General features: G+C 41.2%; 1 protein-coding gene across 1 annotated transcript in view; it reads left to right on the top strand.

Moving 5' to 3' along the window:
• Positions 1–1,956: 1,956 nt before the first annotated feature.
• frem2a (FRAS1 related extracellular matrix 2a) overlaps positions 1,957–27,583 on the top strand; it is a gene marked incomplete at both ends in the record, with an annotated part of 51,869 nt that continues 26,242 nt past the window's right edge. The window contains 3 exons of the mRNA XM_079214160.1: positions 1,957–6,931; positions 9,585–9,674; positions 19,728–19,874. Of these exons, the coding sequence (XP_079070286.1) occupies positions 1,957–6,931; positions 9,585–9,674; positions 19,728–19,874 (5,212 nt within the window). The remainder of the gene's footprint in view (positions 6,932–9,584; positions 9,675–19,727; positions 19,875–27,583) is intronic.

The raw sequence follows: 27,583 nt of genomic DNA, 5'->3' as shown, positions 1-27,583 counted from the left end.
CCAGTTTCCTGGCATAAGAAAGATCCTTTAACAGGATTTTTAGCAACCCTATGAACTTACTTCATATTGGTGTCAGTATGAATTGTATACATTGTTGTCCAAGTGCTGATGTCTTTGATGAACTTATGTACAGTGTGGTCCTGAAAATTACATCATGTTTCTTAATAATCATACACATCTTTGCACAAATTTCTGACCAACATATATGTGAGTAATGGCAGCCAAGCTTTCTCTCCATGCAAACAGTAACATACAATATATAGTTATAGTAATATATAGAGTATTCAGTAAAAAATGTAAAATGACGGACAATTGATCACGTCAAAAAGCCCACTTACAGGGAAGGAAATGGGTTTATTCTTGCCTTGACAGATGTTCTTACTTGCAGTATAAATCCCATAGGACCATTAAGGTCTAGGTGGATAGATTTTCTACAGTCTTAAGAAACAATTTGCAGCATTTTTTGGTCCCTGTCAGCCAAAGGTACATTTCACATCCCAACGCGGCTGTTTATGGCAGTATTATGGATTTTTGATTTTTGTATCATAGTTTACACTGACAGGGGCAGGGGCATTCTTTCTCCAGCCTACTGCAATGAGAGGTGTACAGTGTCTTTTTATTGCTTAAGGGTAGGTTTCAGAGGCTCACATTCAACTGCTTGTGTTCCACAATTTAACAACCAGCCAAACAAAAATGTAAGAATGCATGAATAAGAACGAGCCAGTCTTTCACTTCTATCAAGTTATTTACACAAAACCTGTCTGCAGGAAGTGTGTGGTTGGAGTAAACGAGGAGGAGCGTTAGAGAGGACTAATGAAAGTGTCCCTTTATTTAAATAATGAAGCCCAAATAGATGTTATTAATAGGTTAAGCCATGAATTGAATATAATCGATACTCCATTTTACTCCAAAATCTTTCTAAAACCTAATGCTACATTACTCAGTAAAGTTTTCAGCAACAAAGTTAAATTTTTGTTGCACTTAAGGTTGTCGAGAGTCCAGGGAATACCACAGTAATCTGTTCTAACAGTAGAGACAGGAATATATTTGGAGTGAGAGAGACAGATGACGAGCTACAATGATCCATAATCACACTGGATCAAGGGATTTTGCAGTTAAGCAGTTTTAGATGCCCCTGAGCTTTATTTTCTGAAAATGTAAAAAATAATAATGATAAAAATGAATAATGGCCATGACGGCAGACTAGCCTGCTAGTGCACACGATACCTGCATTATTGTGCAATAAACAAATGCTATGTTTTGTTCAAAATTATCAGGTTGCAATATACAAATTATGTATTCAGTACTTTTAGTAAGTCAGATATGCCTCTATCGTCAAAGCAGTCAAACAAGAAAGTCAGTGGAGTTATTGAACTTTGTCTTTCTGACATGGGAAATATTGATGATATGTGCATGCCCACAGTCTGAATGTCCAATGGTGACATGATTATGATCAGTGTTAAGTATCATAAGCACTACTTAAATAGGCTAGTATTCTTCCGGGGCAATGTTACCTTTAATCTCCATTATACCATCCTGTTAGTTACACTCTGGCAGGAGAAACTCAGTTTATGTGATGAATCTGTGTAATTCAGCTCATCTACTAGTCCCCGCCCCATGTGAATGTCAGCTGCACTGCCCAATGGCGACAGCGCTGAGGTAACAAGCCCTAAAAAAAAAACTCCAATGTGTGCAGAGATGGGCGGTGGCACTTGTACTCAGGCTCTCAAGTGTCTGAACTTAAAACTCCTGCGCGCTATTCTCGCGGAGTATGTCGAGGGTCTGGACGGTTAGATGCACGGGAGTCCCCACCGTGTAGGCATCCAGCTGACTCCCAACACTTTGGGGATTTCTACCTTTCCTGAGAGAGAGATAAAAAAAAGAAAAGGACCGGAGCGTTTTTCAACACCTCGGCAGAGTGACTGTTTTCGTGTGGGTTGGATCACATCCGTCGCTATGTTGTTCCATGGACTTCTCCTGTGTTTTTCAGTAACAGGTATTGTTTACGCGCAGCCCGACAGCTCTGGACTGTTTTACGCGCTGAGATCGGAGCTGTCAGAAGACGCAATTTTGGTGGCAAACAGCGGAATACGCGTGCCTTTCGGGAGATCGGTCTTCATCGATCCCGTCAATGATTTGGTGATCCAGACGCAGCCGGGGGACCGGTGCAGCATCACCGTCCTGGATAATGACCCGCTCTCACAGAGACCGGGGCATCTCTCTCCCAAAAAGTTTCCGTGTGATTTCGGTCCCAATGATGTGACATACGTGCACTACGGGTCGAGAAGTCCGGCTAAAGACAGAGTGAGGCTGCAGCTCAGGTATGACGCGCAAACTGAAACCGTTATTATCCCGTTCATGATGGAGGTTGAAGTAGTTTTTACTCAGCTAGAATTACTCACCAAAAACATGCCTCTCACTGTTGATCGTCTCAAAGCGACCAGTAACCCCATTGATAGGAAGGTTTTAGAGTTTACTTATGACAGAGACTCAAATAAATGTGAGGTCACATCCCTGACTAGTGGCAGCACACTGCCGAGGTATGGAAGACTCATTGACGGGGGGAAACTTTCCAAAATGATGGACTGTGATGAATTCACACGGGCTGACATTCGTTATGAGCACACGTTTGACCGCAAGTCTCCCAATAGGGACTACGTTCCCATGGTGGTGGAGCTGCATGATAAGGAAGGCAACCTAGTGAAACAGGAGTATTTCCATCTCATGATTCGCATCAAAGCTGGGGAAGAAAACACTCCCCCCAAACCCAGTTTCGTGTCCATGATGATGATGGAGATCAGCCAGTTCGTCATGACCGCCCTCACGCCTGACATGCTCGCTGCTGAAGATGCAGAGTCAGACCCAGATGAGCTTATTTTCAACATCACCTCTCCCTTATCTTATGAGGAGGGCTACATAGTCAGCACTGATGACAGAAACCTCCCAATCACGTCATTCTACCAGAGAGACTTGCATGATCTGAAGATTGCATACAAGCCCCCCTCCCTGGACTCAGACACTGAGAGGATTTTCCAGCTTGAGTTTGAGGTGGTAGACACAGACGGGGCTGTCTCAGACCCCTTTGCTTTTATGATAGTTGTGAAGCCGATGAACTCTTTGGCACCTGTTGTGACGCGTAACACGGGTCAGCTGCTGTACGAGGGGCAGTCTCGGCCTCTCTTCAGCAACCACAACTTGGAGATCAGCGATGAAGACGACCTGGACACAGTCACCGTCACAGTGGTGGATGGGCTGCGCCACGGGGACCTCATGGTGCTGGGCTCTCACAGGAAACTCTTCACACCTGCTGACCTCACAACGGGGGTCGTTGTGTACCAGCACGATGGGAGCGACACATACAGCGACAACATTGTCTTCAAGATGTCGGATGGAAAAAACGAAGTAGAATTCTTGTTTCCCATTACAATCGTTCCCACTGATGACGAGCCACCAATTATAAATGCCAACACCGGCCTGGTGCTATTCAAAAACCAGATGATGCTTATATCTCCCCTCATGCTTAGCGCGGCCGATATTGACTCTGAGGACTCAACTATTAAATTCACTATTGTCAATCCCTTTTCCACCATTGGCACAGTACTTTTAAGACAGTCGGATGCCCCAGAGGACCCCTCCTCTTGGAAATTCAATGCTGAGGATGAAGTGTATGAGAAGGAGGTGACAGAGTGGCTTCAGAAGGATATCACTGATGGAAAGTTGTTTTATAAGCACACAGGCCCTCACAGCACAGATACCATAATGGATCAGTTTGTGTTCACAGTTCAGGATGACAACGACCCCCCTAATGAGTCAGGTGAGAGTGCATTTATCATCCGGGTTTTACCCATAGATGACATACCCCCTGAGCTGTTCCCTGGCACCACCCTGCAGATGACTGTTCAGGAGTTCAAGCTCACTCACTTTAGCAAGGAAGTTCTACGCTTCACCGATTTGGACTCTGAGGACCGTGACCTAAAATACACAGTTATCCAGCCCCCAATGGATACCGATGAAAATAACCCAGTTGTGTTTGGTTCTTTGATTCTGACAGACAGCCCCGACACTGAAGTCACAGAGTTCACACAAGCTCAAATTAACCACCATAAGATCTCCTACGGCCCCCCAGATGTTGAGCTGGGAATTACAGCCCACGTTGTGCAGTTTCGTTACACTGTTGAAGACACGGCTGGGAACAGCGTAGAAGGAGCTTTCACTATTTACCTCCAGCCTGTCAACAACAAACCCCCTCAGATTACAAACACAGGCTTTACTGTGTTTGAACGTGGAATGCACATCATCAGTATTGCAGAGCTAGACGCCACAGACCTCGATACAGAGAGCAAACAGATTACCTTTACTCTAAACCAGCCCGCTAAATATGGCCAGGTCCAGGTTGCATTCACTGATCTAGAGAAAAAAGGTTTTTTCAGACTTGAGGATATCTCAGCAGGGAAGACATCATATAGTCATGGTGGGGAGGAGACGATGAGCGATGAATTTCAGCTGGATGTCAGTGATGGGATTCATGTTGTAACCGTGACGGTCAAAGTTAATGTAAAGCCTGTCGATGACGAAACGCCAACCGTCAATCTGCCTCCGGGAACAATCGGCTCTCATATAGATGTGCTGGAAAACGGAGCCACAGAAATCACAACTAATGTCATTCAAGGCCATGATGATGACACAGATGATCTCCTGCTGACCTTTATTGTGGAAGATCTTCCAGTAATGGGTGAAATATTAGTTAAAGGAGTGCCTGCCAGAAGTTTTACACAGGCGGATATTATTAATGGTGTGGTTGTGTATGCACACACCGGTGGGGAGATAGGCCTCTCCTCTCAGCAGGATGGCTTCAATTTGACTCTCTCAGACATGTCCGATGATTGGACAGTGGGTGGAAATAAGGTCAACGGAGTCCAAGTTCGAGTCACTATCCTTCCTGTTGACAGCCAGGCCCCTGAGGTCGGAGTTGGGATTCAATTCAGCGTCATTGAAGGGAAGAAATACGCCATTGGCCCTCAACACTTAAACGCTGATGATAATGACACTCCAACGGATGATATCCTTTGCACCATCATTGTCCAGCCCACTGCCGGCTATGTGGAAAATATATCACCTGCCCCAGGCTCAGAAAAGTCCAGGTCAGGAACAGCTATCAGTGCTTTTACCATCAGAGACATCAGGGAGGGGAATATCCACTATGTGCAGAGCATTCACAAAGGGGTAGAGCCAGTGGAAGACAGGTTCACATTTAGGTGCTCTGATGGGATCAATTTCTCAGAGAACCATTTCTTCCCAATTGTCATCATTCCATCAAATGATGAAAAGCCAGAGATTTATTTGAGGGAGATAGTCGTAATGGAGGGAATGAACGTAGTCATCGACACTCCAATTCTGAACGGGGATGATGCCGATGTTCCAACTGAGGAGCTGATGTTCATCATTTCCAGACCTCCCAAACATGGTGCCATTTTAAACCAACTATCCACAGGCTCAGTTTTGGTGACTAATTTCACTTTGGAGCAGATTAGGGAGGCATCAAGTATTATTTATGAGCATGATGACTCAGAGACAACCGAGGACAGCTTTGATGTCACTCTCACTGATGGAAAGTACTCTGTGCAGAAAACAGCCATGGTTATGATCATTGCTGTTGATGACGAGACCCCCAGAATGCTCATCAATGACGGCGTGGAGGTGGAAATTGGGGAGACCAAAGAGATCAACAACAAAATGCTCAAAGCAACAGATTTAGATTCCGATGACAGTACGCTCACATATATCACCCGGTTCGGGCCTGGTCAGGGTGTCCTGCAGAGGAAATCCCCATCCGGGTTTCTGGAGAACATCACGCTAGGCATGAATTTCACACAAGCTGACATCGATGCAGGGCTTGTACTTTACACACACAACGGTCAGGAGGGCATCCGAGACTTGGTTAAATTTGATGTCACAGATGGCATGAACCCACTAATTGATCGTTACTTCTACATCACCGTGGGCAGTATTGACATGGTGTTCCCCGATGTAGTCAGTAAAGGTGTGTCTCTGAGAGAAGGTGGCAGAGTGACATTGACCACAGATCTTCTCAGCACTACTGACCTCAACAGCCCTGATGAGCATTTGATCTTCACTGTTACAAGGGCCCCTGTCAGAGGCCACTTGGAGTGTACAGATACTCCCGGGATGCCCATTGTTGCTTTTACTCAGCTCCAGCTGGCTGGCAGTAAGATTTACTACATTCACACCTCAGACGATGAGGTAAAAATGGACAGTTTTGAATTTGAAGTCACTGACGGCTACAATCCTATTTTCAGAACCTTCAGAGTCTCCATTGTGGATGTTGATAATAAGAAACCTGTTGTGACTGTAAATAGTTTGGTTGTCACAGAAGGGCAGATTAAGCTGATTACGCCATTTGAGCTCACTGCAGAGGACCAGGACACAGCTGAGAAGCTGCTGAAATTCTCAGTCACCCAGCTGCCTGTTCATGGTAAACTTCTTTACAACTGGTCCACGCCCGTAACCAGCTTCACCAAACAAGACCTCAATGAAAACCTCATCAGCTACAAACACGACGGAACTGAATCATCAGAGGACTCCTTCTCCTTCACAGTTGCCGACGGCACGCACACTGACTTTTACGTGTTCCCAGATACTGTGTTTGAGACTCGGCGCCCTCAAACCATGAAGATCACCATTGTGGCTATTGACAATGGTGTCCCTCAGATCGTGGTGAATAAAGGTGCCCCTGCTTTAAAGATCTTGGCCACAGGCCACCTGGGATTCCCCATCAGCTCCAAAGTGCTGCGAGCAGAGGACAAAGACAGCACCCTGGCCTCCCTGGTGTTCCACGTCACCACGCAGCCCAAACATGGTTACATCGTTAACCTGGCTCATGGGAACAACTCCATCAACACATTTAGTCAAGGTAAACAAACACCCACTAGTATTATAATGCATGACCTTTGCACAAATATTGCATGTGGATGGCATAATCAAATGACAATGATTTTGTTAAGTACTGTTCAGTGGCTGAATTTAATAATGTAATTATCAGTTGGTAAACAAAATTGCCTTAATGGTCATCCCACTCTAATATACTGTTACAATAAATACCAAATAACATTATTCGTAAGCTAAACTACAGTATTGTTAATCTAACATGAGAAAATGCCTCTTCTCACTCAAATATCTTTAAACATGGTTAAGTATTATTACTTTGCTTATTTGGCAAATTAAAGCGGTTTTAATCATTTCAAAAATGTAAATAACTATATTCCCTAATACTTTATTCGGAGTAAACTGTTCAAGTTAAAAATCCCTGCAAACCTGTAAGTTTTGATGAATGTTTCACACAATTTTAATTTATGGAGTAATAATTACTCATATATGCGACAAGTGCAGGCATGGGAATTTCAATAGTTAATTTGTGGGCCTGATTTAGATGTGACTTCCTCATCAAATCATAATTAGCAGACCAAAGTTAGATGCCGATGTTTGGCACAAATGTCTTGTAGACGGTTAGAGATGAATAATGTATTCTTTCTGCATCTCCGGGGAAATGTTCACATCTGATGTTCTCTACAGTGGTTTGTTAAATAAAGCAAGACAGAAGGAGAGGATCATGTGAAAAGGTCAGAGCAGATCTGTTAGTGAAAGGATGGCATTTGAGTTGCGGACCATTCCCGTGGTTTGACCTGGTCAGTCAGTACAAATTGAAAGTGATTCATAGCAGTTTGTCTTGAATATTCTATATATAATATTCTATGTAGAAACCTGCAAACTCTCAACATAATACATTTCCAAAGAGAGCAAGATATGCCGCCTGAACTGAATTTGTCCATTCCTGCATGTGTGATTGTCTGTTTATTGATAACACACACAGAATCAAGGCAACAATCCTGTTGATTGAGCTTCAAAGCGATGCAATCAATGCAGTATTTCATGCTGAGGCAATTATACAAAGAAGTAAGGAAATTCACCCGCTTGTGCCACAGGCATATCCTCAAGTCTGGCATAACCACAGTCGACAGGAAACGGACACTTTAGACAGCCTGTGCTCTTTGAAAAAAAGAGGGCACAGATTAGACAAGAGTATGGCAAGAAAGAGAGGTTAAAGGGGCAGAAGAGGGGGCAGAGGGAGCAAGCAAAATGGAAGAGAGTCTAAAGGAGGCAGGAGGAAAGGGGGAGGTGTAGGTGGCATGAGAGAAATAAAGAATGAGGCAAGGGGCGTGAGAGTGAGTGAGAGAGAGCAAACGGGCTCGTCAGAGGAATCAGTCAGGTGAAAGAGACAATCCCTCGCTCTTTATTTACTCTTCCTATTTCCAGGGCACATCCCATGAGGCATTCTTTTTAAATATTTAATGAACAATGTGCCCCTGGTTCACAGTGTTGACTTTACATTTGCAAGGTCCTCGGGTTCAGGGCCCTTTTCTTGCCGCCTCTCCCGTGCGATCGTATCGATACTCGCTAATGTGAAGAAACAAACGCTACAATGCTCACACGGAAATCCTCACATATTGCACAAAGATGGTTGTGGTTTTTTTCATGTTAGGAGAGGCAGCAATGACAGGAAGCCACCTAAGAGGTTTTAGAGGCATCCCAGCCAGGAGTCAGGGGTTTATACTTTTATGAACCTCCTTCCACTGACATCTATTATTGAAGGACATGGTTCGCAGAGGCCAAGCCCTTTCACAGTCTTGATGATTTTTCTGCGCTGTAATAGACGTTTCTGGAGAATGGTGGAAAACTAGGCAGGCAGAAACCCTATAATTCAAGAAGCCAGGAAAACAGCTGTGGAAGTGTACTATAGTAATCCACCTGAATCCTGCCTTTAACATTCTTACCGTCGTCTGTCATTAAATAGCCGTTGTCACCTGGTTTTCTGGGCTGTTGACACAGAGAGATGGCAGGTTCAGGATTTAAACGTTTTTTTGTTGGTTTAGCTCAAGCCGTCTCGGATTTGAGGTTGCGGCCTTATCGTCCTGGATTACGGATGCATGACTTTCAGAATGCGTTCCCTGGTAGGAACTTGTTCATGCTGAGTGCTGATAAGGAACAGAATCAGTGTGATACTGGAGACCTGCTGTTACTGTCGCTGATATGGTGTTGAAGCAGGACAGCTTCCGTCTTTGAACAATTATTTGACAGAGAGTGTTTGAACAAACCAAAAAGCCGTAATGCAACTTCAAAGTGTGTTTGAGGCTATTTCTGTGTAGCCAGCGTGAAACTTAAATTTTTGTTATCTTAAAATGCTAATTGTTTCATGAATATATGTTTTTAATCTTCGATATACAATTCATAATTAAGCCATCACCTTGTGATGGTTAAAGTAAGGTTCAACTTTTCGTCATGCATCATTAACACAACACTGGCCTTCATTCGCCTGTTATTAATTACATAAAAAATATTTGTTATTATTTGCTTGTTATTTAGATTTTTTTGTTGGTTTTCCTTTGTTGGTTTTGAGGTTGACAGGATTTTACCATATTTGCATGATTTTTTTTTCTTGGTGCTTCTTGCAGCCCTGATTATCATACCCGTTCTATCACTCCTAACTCAGTGTTACTTTCCCGTTCCAGCCGACATTAATGACCTGAACATCTGCTACGTGTTACGGAAGGAAGAAAATGCTACTTCTGATCTCTTCCATTTCTCCGTTGAGGATAACGGTAAGAATTCACATTTTTATCTTTATATGCATTTTAATTTCAGCCACTTTTCTTTTTCCGCAGAGGTTTTTTGGTGTATGAGCAGAAAGGTCCTGCATGTTTTACCAAATGACATTTCAACAAAATGTTGATACATACAAATTGGCTCAGGTGAAGATCAAACCTGTCACTTTTTGGGTATAATATGGACTCTCTAACCTTAAGACTGATCTCGCCGGGTGAATCTGTGTCTCTCCTCTTCACTCTGAGTTTCTACTCGTTAGAGTTCAGAGAATCCCACTTGCATGATATTCCAGCTCATAGGGAGTTTAATTTGGTAAATCTTTGTAAAGCGACTTATATTTCCTCCGACTTCATTTGATTCAGGATTTGCCGATAAAGTGATCTGCTATTCAAAGCAGCCTTGCAGTTGTAAATCTCTGACACATGTGCGTGGGCCGACCGAGGCCCTTTGTCTGTGACTGTACGCTGCAAGTGATGCTCTATCCTTAACTTGCCGATGAGGCTCACAGGTTCAGCAAAGATAGGAAAGGAATTTTTGAGGTGCCGAGATTAGCACACATCACTTTCACAGATTTCTGATTTAATGTGACTGCCTGTTTCATTTGTGAATGCAGGATATGTCAAGCTGCATTACAGTATATTCTATCTTGCACCAAGGCTGATTTCTTAGAGCCTTTTCTTTGTCAGCATAGGGACAATCTTAACCAACTTGTATTTAAAATACAAGCTACCTATTACATATTGTAGATCAAATTAAAGAAGCACTATGCTTATGTCAATATTTCAACTGTCTGCCTCCAGACACTCTCGTACTTAAAGCAAAGAGCACTTTCAGTTAGAACAACATACTTGTTAGTCGTGTTACGACTAATTTTAGATGCATCATGACCATCATTTACTTCCTGATTTATGAATATAAAATGGCCTCGTTTCTTCTGTACATTTCATTCTATATGCGCGCTAGCGATAGGCACGAAATTAGGGTCCATTTACTGAGGCAGCAGCTCATTAAGCAATCAGCAACTGGGAGTCTCGTTTAGGAAATCTCTGCGAGTGAAGGAGAGCTAGAGAGCTGGTTGCATTTGTCTGAGATCAAAAGTTATAAATGAGGAAAAGCATAAACGTTTAGGCTAATGCACTCCAAATGAAGAAATGCAGCAGACACATACAAGAGTGGAAGAGCATGGAAGTTGCAATCCTAAACAAATGCAAATGCTTGTTTGACTTTTTTTTTTTAAAGCACTTTTTTTTTATTGCTTCCTTGTGTTTTTTGTCATTGTGGTGCTGCTGTAACCAATATAAGTAATGCTTCTATGTTCACAGAAAGGTAAAGCAATGTAGCATCAGCACATTTAATGGCATAAAAAGTAATACAAATATCTAAATTTGCAATGAATTATTTCATAAAACTTTTGTGGCGCCACAACTCCAAGTCCACGTTATAATTTTTTATTAAAGCAGTCAGATCACATGGGGTTATGGGTTTAGATGTTATTGCCTTCTGCTCATTTCCTTTCTTATTTTTGAATTAATTCAGTGGTGCTCACCCTACATTTTTTGTAGATGATGATGGTTTAAGAACTCACAGAAGAACTTGTGTAGAGCCCTTTGAGCCTCATATTATTGAGGTATTTGAAATGGACTTTGGAGCGAAATTAACAATACTTCTCAATGACAGGACTACATGTGTCATTTTAAAATGCAACATTTACATCATAGATCACTTTTGGGGATTCTCTCCTCTAGGTTAAAACGACTGCCTTAACCATCCAAAAATGACATCCACATTACACAAGAAGAATACCATAATCTTTGGCAGAAAACTAATGGTTTTGTGATATAGCCCTGCACTCTTTTTTTATACTGTGGTGTAAATGCACTTTGGAGAAAGTGATAATATGCAGACGAGTAACAGTTCCTTCATGCAGATTCAAGGAGAATAATTGACTAATTGATTGTCCATGCTTATGTAAACTTATTTTCTTTCTTTTCCTATGCTCTCGGCTTAAATACAAAGGCCCATGGCATTTAAAAGAGAGCTCTATAATTGACTTACATGAGTTTAAATAATCAATCCATAGGTTTACTGGATCCACTTGGGCATCCCTCCCTTGCAAGAGGGTTGGTGGCACTGATTCCAGATAAAAACCCTATTAAAACCCTATTAATAGCAGGTACAACAAAGTGCAAAGTATCCTTCTCAGTTTCCTTCCTTCCCTAAAATCCCCTAAATCAACTCCTCCGTGTCTACAAGCCTGTATTTTACAGGAAGTGAGCATTATGTGAGACATTACATTCATGTAAGCAGGTACACTAATCCAGATGTGCATTGGTAGACACTCATGCACAAAATCCCACACATGCATGCACAGCAGAGCACAGAGGAGTAGCTGTAGGCTAAGGGCCGGTGGGGCTTCCAGCACAAAGAGGTGTTTGATATTTAAAAGCCCAGGCAGCATTGTGGGTAATGAGAGCCCCGGGCGTCTGAGCTGGGCAGAGCTCCGAGGCAGCCACTGGTAATTACGTGGCCCTATTACAGGCTCATCTACAGGGGAAGAGTGGCAGGAAGAACCTTCTGTCACAGGTTAAGACCCGCTGGGATCACTGTAGTTAACTGTAATGGGCTGCAACATGGCTTGTTTCCCAGGCTTGTCTTTGGAAGTTGAATGTCCAGTTGACAGTTATAATGGAGCAACACAACAGCAAATTACAATGGAGAAATTTGAAATAAAAATCCTGTAAAAAATACTAAAAGTAGGTCTGAGACAAATGAGGATTTTCACTATTGATTGGTCTGCCAATTTGTTCCTCTATCTATAAAAATACAATATGTTTTGTCAAAAAAACTACATTTACTAACATAAACAAAGAAGAGCAAATTCTCAAATTTGAGAAGATGGAACAGTAGGATAGTATTATTATTTCCAGTCAATTGACTGATCCATTATCAGATCCTATTATTAATTATCCAATCATTTAGTTCTCAACAGCCTGGTTTATTGGACTTACAAAAGCACACATTTTCTCACTTAACTCGAGCAGTGCAGATAGCTAGGGTTTTATTTTCCAAGTTTTGATATATCTATAACAGATGCTGTGCACGGCTAGATCCCACTGAGGGTGAGTGGGTGAATTGTACGTTTTATCTGACGGCACTCAGCTTCTGAAAATAAATATACATTGTTTGTCATTTTTATTTAGTTACACTTCAATACGGAACGATCTTTTCTGAGGAGACTGAATAATACCAGCATATTTAGTCTCTCTGCTCATCCAGTCTTTTTTTCAGTATGTTTCTCCTCCCACTGCAAACAGGGTTGATGGTGACAATAGAATCCTTTCATCCCATCCTCACCCTCTTGCACAATAGCAACCATGACATACCACTGCTTTATCCAGACATTATGTCCCCTAAAACATCACCTGCAGCCTCTATATCCCAATTGTATTCATGTTTCGCTGAACACAATACACATTGAATATCTTTGATCTCCACAAATATCTCTTGAATATGACAAAATACTGTGTGTTTGACATTCCCCTTGTAGGGGTTTGAAGACTAATTATCACACAGACTACACTGAAAAGGCACCAGTTCTCTATCATCACTTCTGTTTGTGCATGATGTGTGATTGGGTGTGGATCGGTAGTACCACTGTGACCTTTTTTTTTCTCTCTTCAATCGGTCTTGTGTTTCTCTCTTCTCTGTTGAATGATAAGCAGTGCAAATTATTTATAAGCATTCAGCAGTCAATTTCAAATTGCTTCTATAATGACTTTGAAACTCTTTAGCTCAATAGTAGAATGACAGATTCTGATTATGTCTTGGCTAAGAAGTTTAAAGTCATCCATAACACGCTGAATGTAAATGGGATAATCCGGTTTAGATTGCAGGAGTTCTTGGACTTTATGGAATTGAAAAAGCTATCTTTTTTCTTTTCTAAAGAAAGTCAATGTGCTATAACTTTTTCCAATCCTCTCCAATAATACATCTCACCTGCTTTGGAAAGTGATGTGAAAGAAGCTAAAAAAAAGCAATCAATTACAGGCTTAAATTGACTGTCAACATGGCCACAAATTGAGGTTAATCCCTTTTTTGTTGTCAAAATGTTCCGCAAAGTTTACAGATCAGGACAGAAAGTATACATCAGCATGCGGCACACACATACACACACACTAACACGTCGCCTGGCTTTAGGGGAGGATTTTTCTTTATCTGTCTGCATTCAGGAATTTACTGTCACTCACTTCTCCGAGGACCAAACTCCTATCTTTATCCTTTTCATCTCTCCCTTCTCACACTGTCGCTGTTAGATCTTGTTGGATGTGTTTTATTCAGTCTTTTACTCTGCTGCTCAGAACCCATGTTCATCGTATATATTTTGTTCTTTAGTGTTATTTTTGTCTGTCCCAACGCCTATCAATGTCCTCTTTTCCGCTCGAGGTACAGTCTTAATATTTGCCCTGCTGTCTTGCTGAGTGTAATCTCACAGTATGCTGCGGTTTATTGTGCCGAGTGTCGGCTCCGTCTCTGTCGGCATCAGAATTGGGTTTCACTGTCACACCCTCGCTGTCTTTTCCTGCTTTCTGTGCCCGCCTGCCGTGTTTGTCTGTCAGTGTTGGTGCTGATGGATGTCTCTGTTGTAGGATTACAGCAAATTCTGCAGTTATGAATTTCGCTTGCGATGATCTGCATCTAATTAGAGCGTTGAGATGAGTGTGAGACTTGTTGAGGAGATTTTTCATCGTGTTAATCATCTTTGATTCTGCATCTCTCGATGCTTGACACCCGACGCTCAATGTGTAAACATGCAAGCATGACCAAACACCCTAATCTCAAGAGTAAACAAAACTGAAAAATTCTGATTTACAATTTTGACGATATGAATACATCCAAAATGATCGCCATTGTGTTTTCTCTACTGCCATCTTCAGTTTTTTTTTTTATCTTAGAAGTTAATTTTTGTCATCATATTTTCACCCTGTCTTTCTTTATACAAAATTAAACTGTTGGAACATTCACATACAGTAAAATCTCCATCTCAGTTTTATGGCCTTCATAAGTTGCAGTCGTTGTTTCCTGGTATTTTGTATTTCAATCCTATGACCATGAAAATGTAAAGTGATATTTTTTCAGCATTTTTCTGTTCACATTACAATCTAAAAATACACAGCACTGGGGAGCTGTACTGAGCTCCACTTTATTATTTTTATTTTTAAACACAATAAAAAACATGCAACTAAAAGTTTAACAGTTGAAATACATATGAACATTTTCTGGCAAAATAAAATCTTGTTTTTAAGGAGGGAAATGAGTGCAAAAAAAAGTGGGAAGGAGAAACCAGAGATTTCCGTTGCTAGTTTATCTTCTCTGTGCTTAGAGACCGTTTGCTCTCAGGAGTGCCAGGAATCATCCCGAGATACATTAAACTCATCCTTCTGTTAAATATTATATTAGTAGCATAGGGAGACTTGCTGGAGTGATAGGCGTGCAGGAGTTCTATGATGAGCACAACAAAATCCAGCAGGAGTCATTCATCTGACACTCGGTACGCACAGAGACATGCAGGCGTTTACACACTGAAACAGGCGTATGACTACACACTCATGCACAACTGCAGACACACATATGCACCTCAAGGCTCCACCATTTCTTGGTCCCCGAGCCTGTTTCCTTTTAGCTATGCCCAGGGTCGTATACGGCTGTCTTTGTAGACATCAGTGAAAAAGCTCACGGTTATTAAGTGTACCACAAGAACTTCAAAGGAGTGAGGATCCTCTGCCCCAGATGTCAGTTTCCTATGGTTTCATGTACCAGGTCGCTTCAGGTGTTTCTGCAGCACAGTCATGCCTCATGACTATTGAGTGTAGGGAGGAAACATTACTCTGTTGCATGCAACTTTTATCTCTATAAGATGGGTGAGGGAGGTAATGAATGTTCCCTTCACTTCCTGTGTTGCCCAAAGGCACACGCAGAGACACAATTACATACACTGTGTCTGATTTGACCTTCCATTTAGTTTATTTTGACGTCCTGTGAAGTGATTGATCAAACGCTGTGATTCGTGGAAATAATTGGTAAATTGTCAGTCGGACAGTCAAACTGTACTTGATCCTGGTAAATTAACAACAAAGAAAGCTCACAAGCATTGGCTTCAACGTACCCTCGAGTTGAGCAGCATTTTAAATACTCATGTTTGCCCAGGGCCATGAATTCCTGGTCAGCCTACTGATATATCTCACCACATCTCAGGAGATTTCCACTATCATGCTGATTGCCTTGGGCAAAGTGTAAATGTAGTTGGATACACACATACAATACCCACAGACACAGACATGTGCTGCTAAAAGACCTGTAAAATGACCTGATTTCAGTCGGATACATGCATGGCACACACACACACACACACACACACACACACACACACACACACACACACTTTGTAGAAGAAAGACACAGCTGAGTGCTGAACCCATCACCGTCTTTGTGTGATCCTCTTTGCCACTAGTTGCACACACACCAAGCCTTCCACTGTTTGTACAACGACTGGCACACATCTGTCAGAATAAACTAAAAAGTTGGTATTTTGTCAAGCATCGCAGTTTATCTAGAGAGGTACTCCTGTCAGATGGATGGTGCGTGGGCTCCTATTACTACAAAAGTATCGCTGGTGGTCTATTTTAGCACAGAGAGTGTTGCAGTGCTTCACATGCTACATGCTTTGTGAAAAAGAAATCGCTGATAACTGAATAAAAAGCAGATGTTCCGATTACTTCCTGGTCCCATGTTTCTCGAAGGTTTGTCATGGTTCGAGAGATCATCGGGTTTGTTGGATGCCAGTTGTACTGGGAGATGGGGACCCGTATACAAAGGAGTACAGAAGGCAGATGGAGACGTAACAGTGAGGGAAGGGCCACACCGCCAGCAGCAGAATAAATGTACTGAGCAGCAGACGGCATCGCCTCACTGTGAAACACTTCCTTTGATTTTGGATGTGAAGACGCCGACACACACGCACACACTCAAGAAAAGTCAAAACAGACCTTTTTTTTAAGACTGAAGCTAAGAGCTTAATCTCACATTTGTTTGGAATAAAAAGATACAGTCAGTAAATATCTATCTACATTTTTTTTATCTGGTGGTGATGTTTCTAATCTAAATGACATGGCTGTTACTCCTGCATTAGTCCATTAGAGAGGCAACCTCGTGCAGGACAGACGCCTTCACGCCACACCTCACTAGTACACTCGCACACACTTCAACATTTGCTTCACATATTCCCACAAGCTATGAAAGATATTCCACCTTCATGTGTGTATGTGTGAGTGAGCTATACACATTAATTGTATAGCTGTGAGCCTGTAATGCATGTAGCATACAGTACAGCATACAGCATAAAATAAGTTGTAACATGTTGTGTAAAACATAAATTGACACTCTTAGTGACATACACCTTCACAAGAACAAATCAGTAGTCGTAATGGGGATTTGGTGGGTTGGTGTAATAACAGTGTTGATCTTTACAGTGGGCATCATTATACATATAATTATTAAATGTATATGAAAAGAAACAAATAATTTTGTACTTTGTTAGAGTTGGTTTGTTGTCTGACTAAACTCTCAAGCTGACTCAAACTGACCGTGCATGCCGGTCCTGTGGTCTTAAAGAGATATAGAATCAGATCAATAATTTGACTGACAGATTCTGCTTTACAAAACTAACTATACAACTTCAGTTTGACTTTAATACTAATGTTTTGTTATCTTTACATAACCTCAACATTTATGACTCTTAAGACTTGATCTACTCCCGAAGCCCGAAGTGTGATCAAGTTAGTTCACAAACTAATTGGTCCATTACCTGTCGTTGCTGAAAGTGAGAGAATTTAGATGATGTGCAATACTGAACATATATGATTACATGCCTTTTTGAATTGAACTCTTTATGATTATAAAATATAGATATAGCTGTCAGTTATTATACTATGAAGTACATCACAGACCAGCATCAAAACTGTAGCATCAAAGTGTTTCTCTGCAGATTTCTCAGTGTCCTGATCCTTGGAATTTTCTCTGCAGAAACTATGATCCCTAATTGGTTCTAAAAAAAAAAACTAGGGTGTTGTGTTGAGTTTTTTGTTAGAAAAGCCTTTGAAAGAGTCTAAAGTGAATTTAGCTCTATTGAAGATGATTTCAAAGCTGTTTTTTGTATGGTCAGCACATGTGAGAGGTCTTTTATCCTTCGAAAGGCTTGAGGAATGAGACAGTGTGAAGTCCTCTGACTCAGATCCTTATTGTCTTTGCACAGCTCCTTCAGTGAGAGGTTACACAGAAGGACTGGTGTGAACACACACACACACACACACACACACACACACACACACACACAGAACACAGACACGCTAAGATCTCAGGCAACTCCTGCTGCATTTACCATCATGGAGCTGGGATGAAAGTGAAGATTGCAATGAAGTTGGGATTCAAAAGTGGTGTGTGTGTGTGTGGTGTGTATGTGTGGTGTGTATGTGTGGTGTGTGTGTGTGTGTGTGTGTGTGTGTGTGTGTGTGTGTGTGTGTGTGTGTGTGTGTGTGTGTGTGTGTGTGTGTGTGTGTGTGTGTGTGTGTGTGTGTGTGTGTGTGTGTGTGTGTGTGTGTGTGTGTGTGATTTTGTGATAGCAACCGCTAAATGATGCCTTAACTTTTTGGAGGATACATGAGCTCTGATCATATTAGTTGTCTCCTCAACTCAGCATGTTGTAGCTATGTCTGCCAAGCCAGAAAGTGTCAAACGTTTCACCTCTGCTGTGTTTTAGCACCATGTCGGCATATATTGTTTAAGCTTTATTCTAACAGAGCGCTGAACCTGTGTACTTGTGGATTTGGAGGTTATCATCTCCACCTTTTTTATGATAATATTTTATTGACCGGGAGGGGAAATACTATTTTTATGTTATCAGATTGTCAGTGCAGGATTAGTAACGGAGGATCACCACCTTTTTTGCACAATGAGGTTTGAACAACCATGCTACCGTTTATGACGTCTGTGATGATGGAGGTGAAGCGCTTTACTGTGTGTGCTTTTAACTGCCTTACTGCTCCAGGATTTCAGAAGCATAAATGACTTGGAAAGAACAAACAGCTTTTAAATTGTCCTCAATAGAACTGAATGAGATTTCCTTTCTGACAACCTACACATTACGTCTGCGTAAACAGTCCTCCATCTCTGCATTTCCTTTTGCCAGTAAAACACACACACACACACACACACACACACACACACACACACACTCAGAAATGTAGCATTCACATAAATGCCATGTATACTTAGTCATTGTTTATCAATATACAAAAGCAGAGAAAAGAGAAAAAGATCCCTAATCCACTTCTTTTATTCAAGTTTTACAATGCTATCTCATTATATCCTTTCACTATTTTAGAGCTCATTCCTTTACACCTGTAGGTGGCTTAATTAACCTCACAAAACCACATCCTTCCTGTCCGCTTGTTGAAGTAGCAGCTATTGAGTAGCTCCATTAGCACTTGCATGGTCATTTGCAACACTGATTGGCTGGCATGCATCAAATGTGCACAAGCAAGAAGAAAATTTGGTTCAACAAAGGTACATTTGAATTTAATTGCAGCGCACATGACAAGATTGACTGTTAGATACAGAAAGGTATAATTTTGTATATTTCTTTTTTAAGAATCTAAAAAATATTCTGCAGCAGATGTGTTGGGAACATTTCAAGGACATATAAAATAATTAAAACTTTTCTTCTTCATTACAGTTTTACAGTAATTATCACCACTGAATATTGAAATTAGCATTTGGTAGTTAAATGAGCACAGTTACACGACAGCACTTACCGTGTTCCAACAGAGATCGTATGTTCACACTCGCATGGGGTTATTGAAAAAGAAACACATTTTGTCAATTCAGGTAAGTAAGAGAGACTTTGTTTTTTAAATGAAATAGCAAAAAACAAAAAAATAGGATGAAAAAGCATTTACAATCAGGAGTAACAACATGTATTTATGTGTTTTGTCCAGGTGGGAACAAGCTCAAGGGAAAGCAGTTCCGTCTGGACTGGGCCTGGATCTCTCTGGAGAAAGAGTACTACGTGGTGGACGAGGAGGACAAGTTCCTGGAGGTGGTGCTCAGACGCAGAGGCTACCTGGGAGAGACATCTTTCATTGGTTCGTCTGTTTGCATTTCTGCCTCTCTCGTTCTCTTATTCTGTGATCCAAGAGGACATGGTTTATTAGCCAGGTCAGCAAATTGGCTCTGAGTCAATCTGTCCAACACTTTGGTCCAGACTGAAATATATATATAAATATCAACAACTGCTGGATGTATTGCTACAACATGTGGTACAGATATTCCTGGTGCTCAGATGATAAATCCTAAACACTTGATCCCTGTGACTTTATTTTTTGCGACACATTGATAGCATGTGTCAATTATTGGATGCCTGGTGTAGCCTCCGGAAGAACTCAGTTCAACAACTTCTCTCGTTCTCTAAATGTATTTACTAAATGATCACAAGCAAAGTAATAGGTGCTGCAATTGCAAAAGCAGTGAGTGGTATAGCCAACACACAGGTTGGGCACAGAACAACTGCCCCACAAACGGAAGTGGGGCCTTTCATACACAGGTTATCGTCACAGGTTTGTCTCCCCTCGTCCTAACATCTGATTCGCTCTATCCTGTCAAGAGGACAGTCCTGTCCCCTGTCCCTTGAGAACTGGACATTTCATAGACACAACCAACTCCAGCTGCATAGCTGTGTTATACTGACCTCGCTAACCTCAACTTTAATAGACATGAAGAGTAATGGAGAATATCTGCAGAATATAAGGATTTATATTATCAACATTAAGTTTGACATTTAAAGTTTTGAGTCTCAACAACAATTGGATGAATTGCCATTAATTCTGTGAAACACAAATGTTAGGATTTGTTGAGGCTCTGAGTTTTTATCTAGCGCCATCACCACGTCAAAGTTTTAAATAGTCTGGTATTTGGTTTTTGGACCAGATACTAATGACTGAACCAATGGCATTCTCATCAGCCTCAGCTGTACCTTTTCACTAAGTTGCAAACCTTAGCATGCTGATGTTAATATTTAGCTCAAAGCACTGTGGTGCTAACAGAGCTGTTATCGTGACTGCAGTCTCTTAGTCCTGTTTCTTTCTGTCAGATTGACAATCAAGACCACTTTCCTTTTCTATAGCAGTCATTTAAACTGTTAGGCTAGTTTGAATATAATTTTTTTTGTCAGTTCTACATTCCTCTCTCTGTGTGTAACAAGCATAAAAGAAACAAGTGCACAGAAAATAAGGTCAAAATGCTGTGGAATTCAGGAAATACCACAACCAGAACCTTATTTTTCTACTTTTTTACTTGTCTGATGGTTGGTAGTGTACCCTATTTTGTCATTTGCAGTCATATGTCAAAATGCACCTCATCATTCACCTTGAGTTCTACTCTCAAATACACACATACACACCAAACATAATCCTTGACAGTTGAAGCAATTGCAACATTTCCTTTCAACACACACTGTAACCAGATTTATCCTCTAAGCCAAAGTCATTTTGTTTGGCCTAGAGACATTTTAAGGCTTGCAATAACAATGTTATATTATGAGTTTGGGGAGGCCAGATGAGATTGATGTAAGCTCAATGTGATGCCCTGTAACCAACCCATACAAGAAAAATATTTTTGATACAAGAGTGTTCCAACAGACATTTTCCCCTTGATTTTCAAAGACCAGCTTTATTTGACCCACCTAGGTAAGTGGTTTGTGAGGGCATGATAAATCAATCAACATGAGACTGTGTCAAAAAGTAATAGAAATGCATTGCATAGTGCAGGTGGGTACAAGGAAATCCAGAAAAAAAACTCTGACAGGATCAATACGGGTGAGAATACTGAAGTTAGATTAAGTGATTGATGAAGTAACATCACTGACATCATCAGTGTCACGATAAACAGAATTGTCACCCCATCATCTCCTTGTTTCCACGTAAAGAAAAGCTGTGGATATAAATACATGTTGATCTGTTTATATGTGTTTTAGTTCAGCGGTCCACCGCCTGATATCTATATACTGGCAGAACTTGTATTGGTTGGCTGGTTGGTCTTTTCCCAATGTTATTTGAAGTAGAAGTATTGATTAGGCTACTTTCATTTTATTCTCTCCCACTTACACCAGTCAATTGTTGTTTGTAGCCAGATTTATGACAATAGCAATACAAACCAATGCCTTAGGCTTGCTTTATGTACTCTAGGTGGGTTTGATGCATTAGGGGCGTGAACAGCTGTGTAAAAGAGAGTGGGGAAGAGATTGAGATGGCATGAAGATCTTCCGTCTGCATGGCTCTCGACTGTTTCTTTTGTTTTTTTGGGAATATGCTCCCTGATACCCGATAGTCCTTCTTTTTATGGTACCACCTCTGGAGACATCCCACACAAACCCACCATTTTTAATTGGCCAAACTAACGTCAATAGCGGCTGCAATTTTTTGTATTCACTTGACCCAGATTCCATTAAATTGCAACCCTCAAAACTACGCCACAATGGTGACAAACTGCAGATATTCCTCTTTTTGGTTGCTGATGAAAGGGTTTAGCGAGTGTCACGTTGAAGATGATGATGCACTGCAGTTTCACGCAGAGTTGCTACGGCGCTGAGCTGAGAATCCTGCCAACACTGAGGGGGTACAATCTGCAGTGGAAAGCAAAATGATACCAAAAGGGATTTGAGTCAAGTTAGCTCAACTTCCATGCATTGGAATTGAAGTATTAGTGAACTGTTGACTTTGTGAAACATGCTCATTAGAAAAAAAGATCTAAATTAGACCTGTTTTGCCCTTAAATTTCAGCTTATCATCGATCTGTGGTGGTTGTTCTTCTGCTTTTGTTCGCGTAGGAACAACTTCTCTTAGCTTGTTAGCTGTATTAGGCTTTAAAATGAATGAGGCATTTCACAGGATTGTCAGACGATTGACAATAAGTGAATCATCAGCAAACTTAAAGTGAGCATTGTGCCGGCTGCAGCGCTCGTCATCACTGTACAAAGCAGAGAGTGGGCAGAGAACACAATGCTGGCTCTCTGTGCTGCTCAAACCTCAAACCTAAAATCCATCCATCCACAAAGATCAATGCCAGCGTTTTTTAAGCTTTTTGACCTGCAGATGTCGGTGATTTAATGTTAAAAAAACAACAGCCCAGCATGTTTTTGTGCTTATGTCTGAGTGTTTGCGTGGAATCGAAGGTTAAAGGATGAGGATGATTTTGTCCCTGAACGCTCCTCTTATTCCAGACTTTATGCTGCAGCTCGTTTAGTCTGGGAGAAGCAGCAGCTGTAAGCAGCTTTTACTCTCTCCCACCTCTCATCATCACTCTGATCCCTTTTAATCGCCAGGTCAGGTGTTAGCATCACAGTGCAGCAGTTTATGTAAGTTTTAATGCTTATCTACCTGTGTGTGTGTGTGTGTGTGTGTGTGTGTGTGTGTGTGTGTGTGTGTGCGTGCGTGCGTGCGTGCGTGTGTGTGTGTCCATGTGATTCCTCTTGAGAATGTGTTGAGTGTATCTCTTGGGCACACATGAAAGCTTTCATTCTGACTCTCATCTCTTTGCACAGTTGGTGTGTGAGCACCTGGTTATCTCTGACCCCACACACAACACGTGCACACACACTTGCTTTCAAGACCTCCTTTTGAATGAACGACGAACATGATATGTAGACGTGGTGCTAAAATGCATCAATGTGATTTCCTTCTCGGCCGACATAGCTGCAACATGTTAAGCCGAGGCATCTTTATACACAAATTCTTCACTTGAAGGAAGATTTGTGTCTATATGCTCAGTGTGGCTCTGTTCAGGCCCTGATGATGAAATACAGTCTAGTTCAGGGCAACACCAAATGAGAAACAGAAAGTGATCGAAGCCTAATAACTTTCATAGATTTCAATTTGCTGGGCTGGTGAACAGAAGAATGGAGCGAATGAACCGATAACAGAGTGGCGACATACTCAAGTTGGACAAAATAGCAGGAACACCATTTAACACAATCCAATACAATGTCAGAGTAATAATAGCTTTGATTGATGTTTGGTGTCATTCAAAGTCATTATTACGCTGCAGTTTTTGTTGCTGCAAAGCAAATATCTCATTAAGAGTCAGTGTTGTTGAGGCTCTTATTGTGTTCCTCTTTGCTTATTTAACGTTCATGTGTTTGGCTGAAGTCGTATTGATTTTTGAGTTTTCTCCTCACCACAGTGCATAATTTAGCAGTGTTCGTGAAGGATGCTTGACTGGCCTCTTCATTAGTGGCCTCATTTTGCCTCCTTAGATCATTTATTGTCAGTTAACTATTAAAGCTGACACAAACTGCTGTGATTATGGTACTCAAGTTGTAATATCTCTCACGTATGTCATTGCCTTTGTAATTTTGATTGGAAAGTAATGGGCAAAGAAACAGAAACACATTTTGACACAGGATGTTAACTTTTAAAAGAATCAAAGTTACAAAGATAACCTTAATAAAATATGTATATTCATTGTCATGAAACACACATTCATATGTCACCACTGTAAAATGCAAAAAAATACCAAAGATGATGCTTACAAGATACAGTGCAGTCAGAAAGTAAGACGACAGAGATGTTTTTTTCCCCAGTCCATTGGATTCAAAATTAAATAATAATGGATAAAAAGATACAAATGTTTTCTTTTTCACTGACATCAGATGAACAGCATATAAACTGCAACCCTGCTTACCTCCAATTTGTGGGAAGATATTGGAACAATCATATATAGTATTTGGTGGCAAATCCTTGCCAGTCAATGACCGTCTGAAGTCTACGACACGCAGATATCAACAGGCACTCAGTGTCCTGCATTGTGATGCCCTGCCAGGTCTGAACTGCAGCCATTTTCACCTCTTGCTAGTTTTGGGGATTTTCTCAGTCTGCTCTTCAGTGGTGAAAAACACTATCACTTTTATTGGCACCGACTAAAAACAAAGAAAATCATCAAATGTTCAGCACTTTTTATGACTTTAAATATTAATCAGTTATCAAAGTTGCTAGTTCATTTTCAGTTTTTTACGACAAACTGATTAATCTTCTTGACTGTTTCAGCTCTAAAGGGGGCGACAAGTCTGATCAGCCAATAAAGGTCTGAATACCCACTTTAATTAACTTCAGTGGCGTTGTTTCATTCCACATCCAGTGGGCTGGAGTTGAACCAAAACCATTAGGATCATCAGCCGACTAATACTTTCTCAATTAATAAATAAGTGTGTTTGAATTGCTATTGACGTTTATGGGTGGGTCGTAGAAAAGATGACCACAATACCATAGCTGTAGATGAAGAGATAATCGTTGGCATAAAACAGCCATGTAAATATAAATAAAACAGGAAACAGAAAAACAAATTAAAAGCCACATAAGAACTGCTAAGACAAGTAGATGTACACTGCATGATGTAGTTGTGTGTCTAGACCTATTACGTTAGATTAGCCATGCCGTGTCTCAGAGATTGAAATTGGGGAGTTGTACAGCCAGCGATGGTGTCAGAAGATTGCTGCTGTTGCAAGGGTTAGCTGATGAAAACTGCTGGTGCCAGCCAGGCACCGGTGGGGGAGAGCTGCTGCACATGCTTCATCACTACGGGACGTACAGGTGGAGAAGATCAGGGAAGGAGGAAAGCAGAGATAAGATCAAGGATCAAAGATGCCCCGAGAGCTCAGACAGAACGGGGCTGGACAAGAGCACCCGGATCAGATTGGATTCTTCTCCCACTGTTTTCAATATTGTGCCTCACTTTGTCACTTCTTTTCGAAAAAGAAAAATCACTAATGACGGAAGATATTAACCTTCAGCTTAATTCTTCATGCGTGTGCGCTCTTCCCTACCGGCTGTGCCTTGTCTTGAATTGAGTTCTGTCACGTTTCCTGGTCTCCTGTGACACCGTCCCACTGACTTGTCCACCCACTTAACCTATTTTACCTTCTGTTCTTTTCATCCCTAATCTCTCCTCACCTCATCTGACCACAGAGAGTGTTTGGTCCTTTTGCTTCTAACCTGCTTTTCCTCATCAAAGACATCATGTCTTTTCTTCCTCCCCCTTACTGCGTTATAGCCCTGGGTCTATGCCATAGGCTGTCTTAGATTCTTCCTCCACCTACTCTTCCTTTGTCATTTGTCTTCTATCTACCTTCTTCTCTAACACAGCACACTTTCACTTTCTGTTCTTGCTCTGTCTTCTATTTTCTCACATCCTTCTTTTCCCAGAGCTTCTGTGGTTGATACCCGTTGCAGTGCATCTCCGCTGGTTCTTCTCCAGCTTTGTCTTTGTCTTCTTGCTCTGTTCCCGTCATAAAACCCTCCAGCCTCAGTGGAAGTCCTCATCCTCTGAACCTCTTTCCTTTTCTCTTTTCCTCCCATCTTCTTTGCTTTATAAGTAATATAAGGAACCCCATCTGGCAACATGATGGAATTGAATTATCATTCTTCTTTTTTTAGTTTTCACATCAGTCAAAGCTCACAATCATTTTTGTTTTAATCCTTTCTGGTATGTCCTTGCTCTGAGAAATACATGCTGGATTGTTAACAATGCATTATTATATAATGAGCATGTAGGTACCTGCAATTATATTTTTCCTTATTTCTTTTGGAATTTGCATTCAGCCAAACTCAGCGTGTTGCAGTATTTGCTTTCAATAGTGAAACAAACTCAATGTAGAACAAAAGAAAGGAAAATGTGCAGATATAAACAGAACTCGTTCGTGTTTGTGAGCAACTCCTTGCGTGTGTGTGTGTGTTTATTGAGACGCAACACACGCGACTGTAGCTCTGAGGAACAGCACCATAGAGATCAAAAGCCCTCAGGTTGGTATTTCTCTACCTGCTGAGAAGGAACCCGACCTTCGGCAATCTCTAGGGGTGTCCAGCAAGGGTGGCTCAATGAGGCTACAATCCTTTGAGATCCACACTGCCTCTCTTTTACAGGCGTCCGTGTGTGTGTGTGTGTGTGTGTGTGTGTGTGTGTGTGTGTGTGTGTGTGCGTGTGTGCGTGTGCGTGTGTGTGTTATTTGATGTGGAGCAAAGAGCTACTGATCTTTAAGATAGAAAGATGAGATAGGTAACAATCCTCTGTTATGAGGAACCTTTGTTGAGTCATCTGTAATTGCCTTTCTTTATAGTAGTCTTCGTTGTTCATGGAGGAGTTACACTTGTTGCTGCAGAAGACGAGTGGTCATACACACGTCATGTTGATTGCATTTCTAGATTCTGTATTAAAACAACTAACCGAATCAACCATCATTGAAAATCTTAAAGTTAATATTAATAGTTAATAGGTTGAACGTTAGAATATTGAAGTTGTTTGAATGGACTTAACTTACCAATATTTATATAACAATCCAGTGGACTCCATGTAAAGTTAGAAAGTGGTATCGCTTCAGTGCTATAGTCTAGAAAGCCAAGTTAAATGGCCTCCACTCAGTCACCGCTGTAGGTTTCAAACAAGGGCTCTGGTGCAATTATGTCCCTTTCCAAAGCTTTCTAATCGAGCATGGAACAAGGGCGATGTTTATTTGTGAGTCCGTCTATCCGAGCAAAACAATTTGTCCATAGATTGTCATGTTATTGATCTATCTTTTCAGTTACCATGCTGATCTTTTCTCTCGCACCATAGGCAAGCTAAAAATGAAATCTCTGCAAAAGTAATCACAAAACACATGTATGTTTCTCAGAGGATGAATTCTTTGAATCAAAACTTGCATGTGTAGCAAAACTTTAACCTTTATTTTTAGTTTTAGGTCAGGTTAGGTCAGGTCAGGTGAGAAACAGAACTTGTGTTTAAGCTTAGTAATGTACAGTGTTTGACTCTA

This window comes from Taurulus bubalis, assembly GCF_910589615.1.
Source record: "Taurulus bubalis genome assembly, chromosome: 2".
Classification (NCBI taxonomy): Eukaryota; Metazoa; Chordata; class Actinopteri; order Perciformes; family Cottidae; genus Taurulus; species Taurulus bubalis.
Note: the sequence above shows the minus strand (reverse complement) of the source record. Positions and strands in the feature narration are given on the sequence as shown.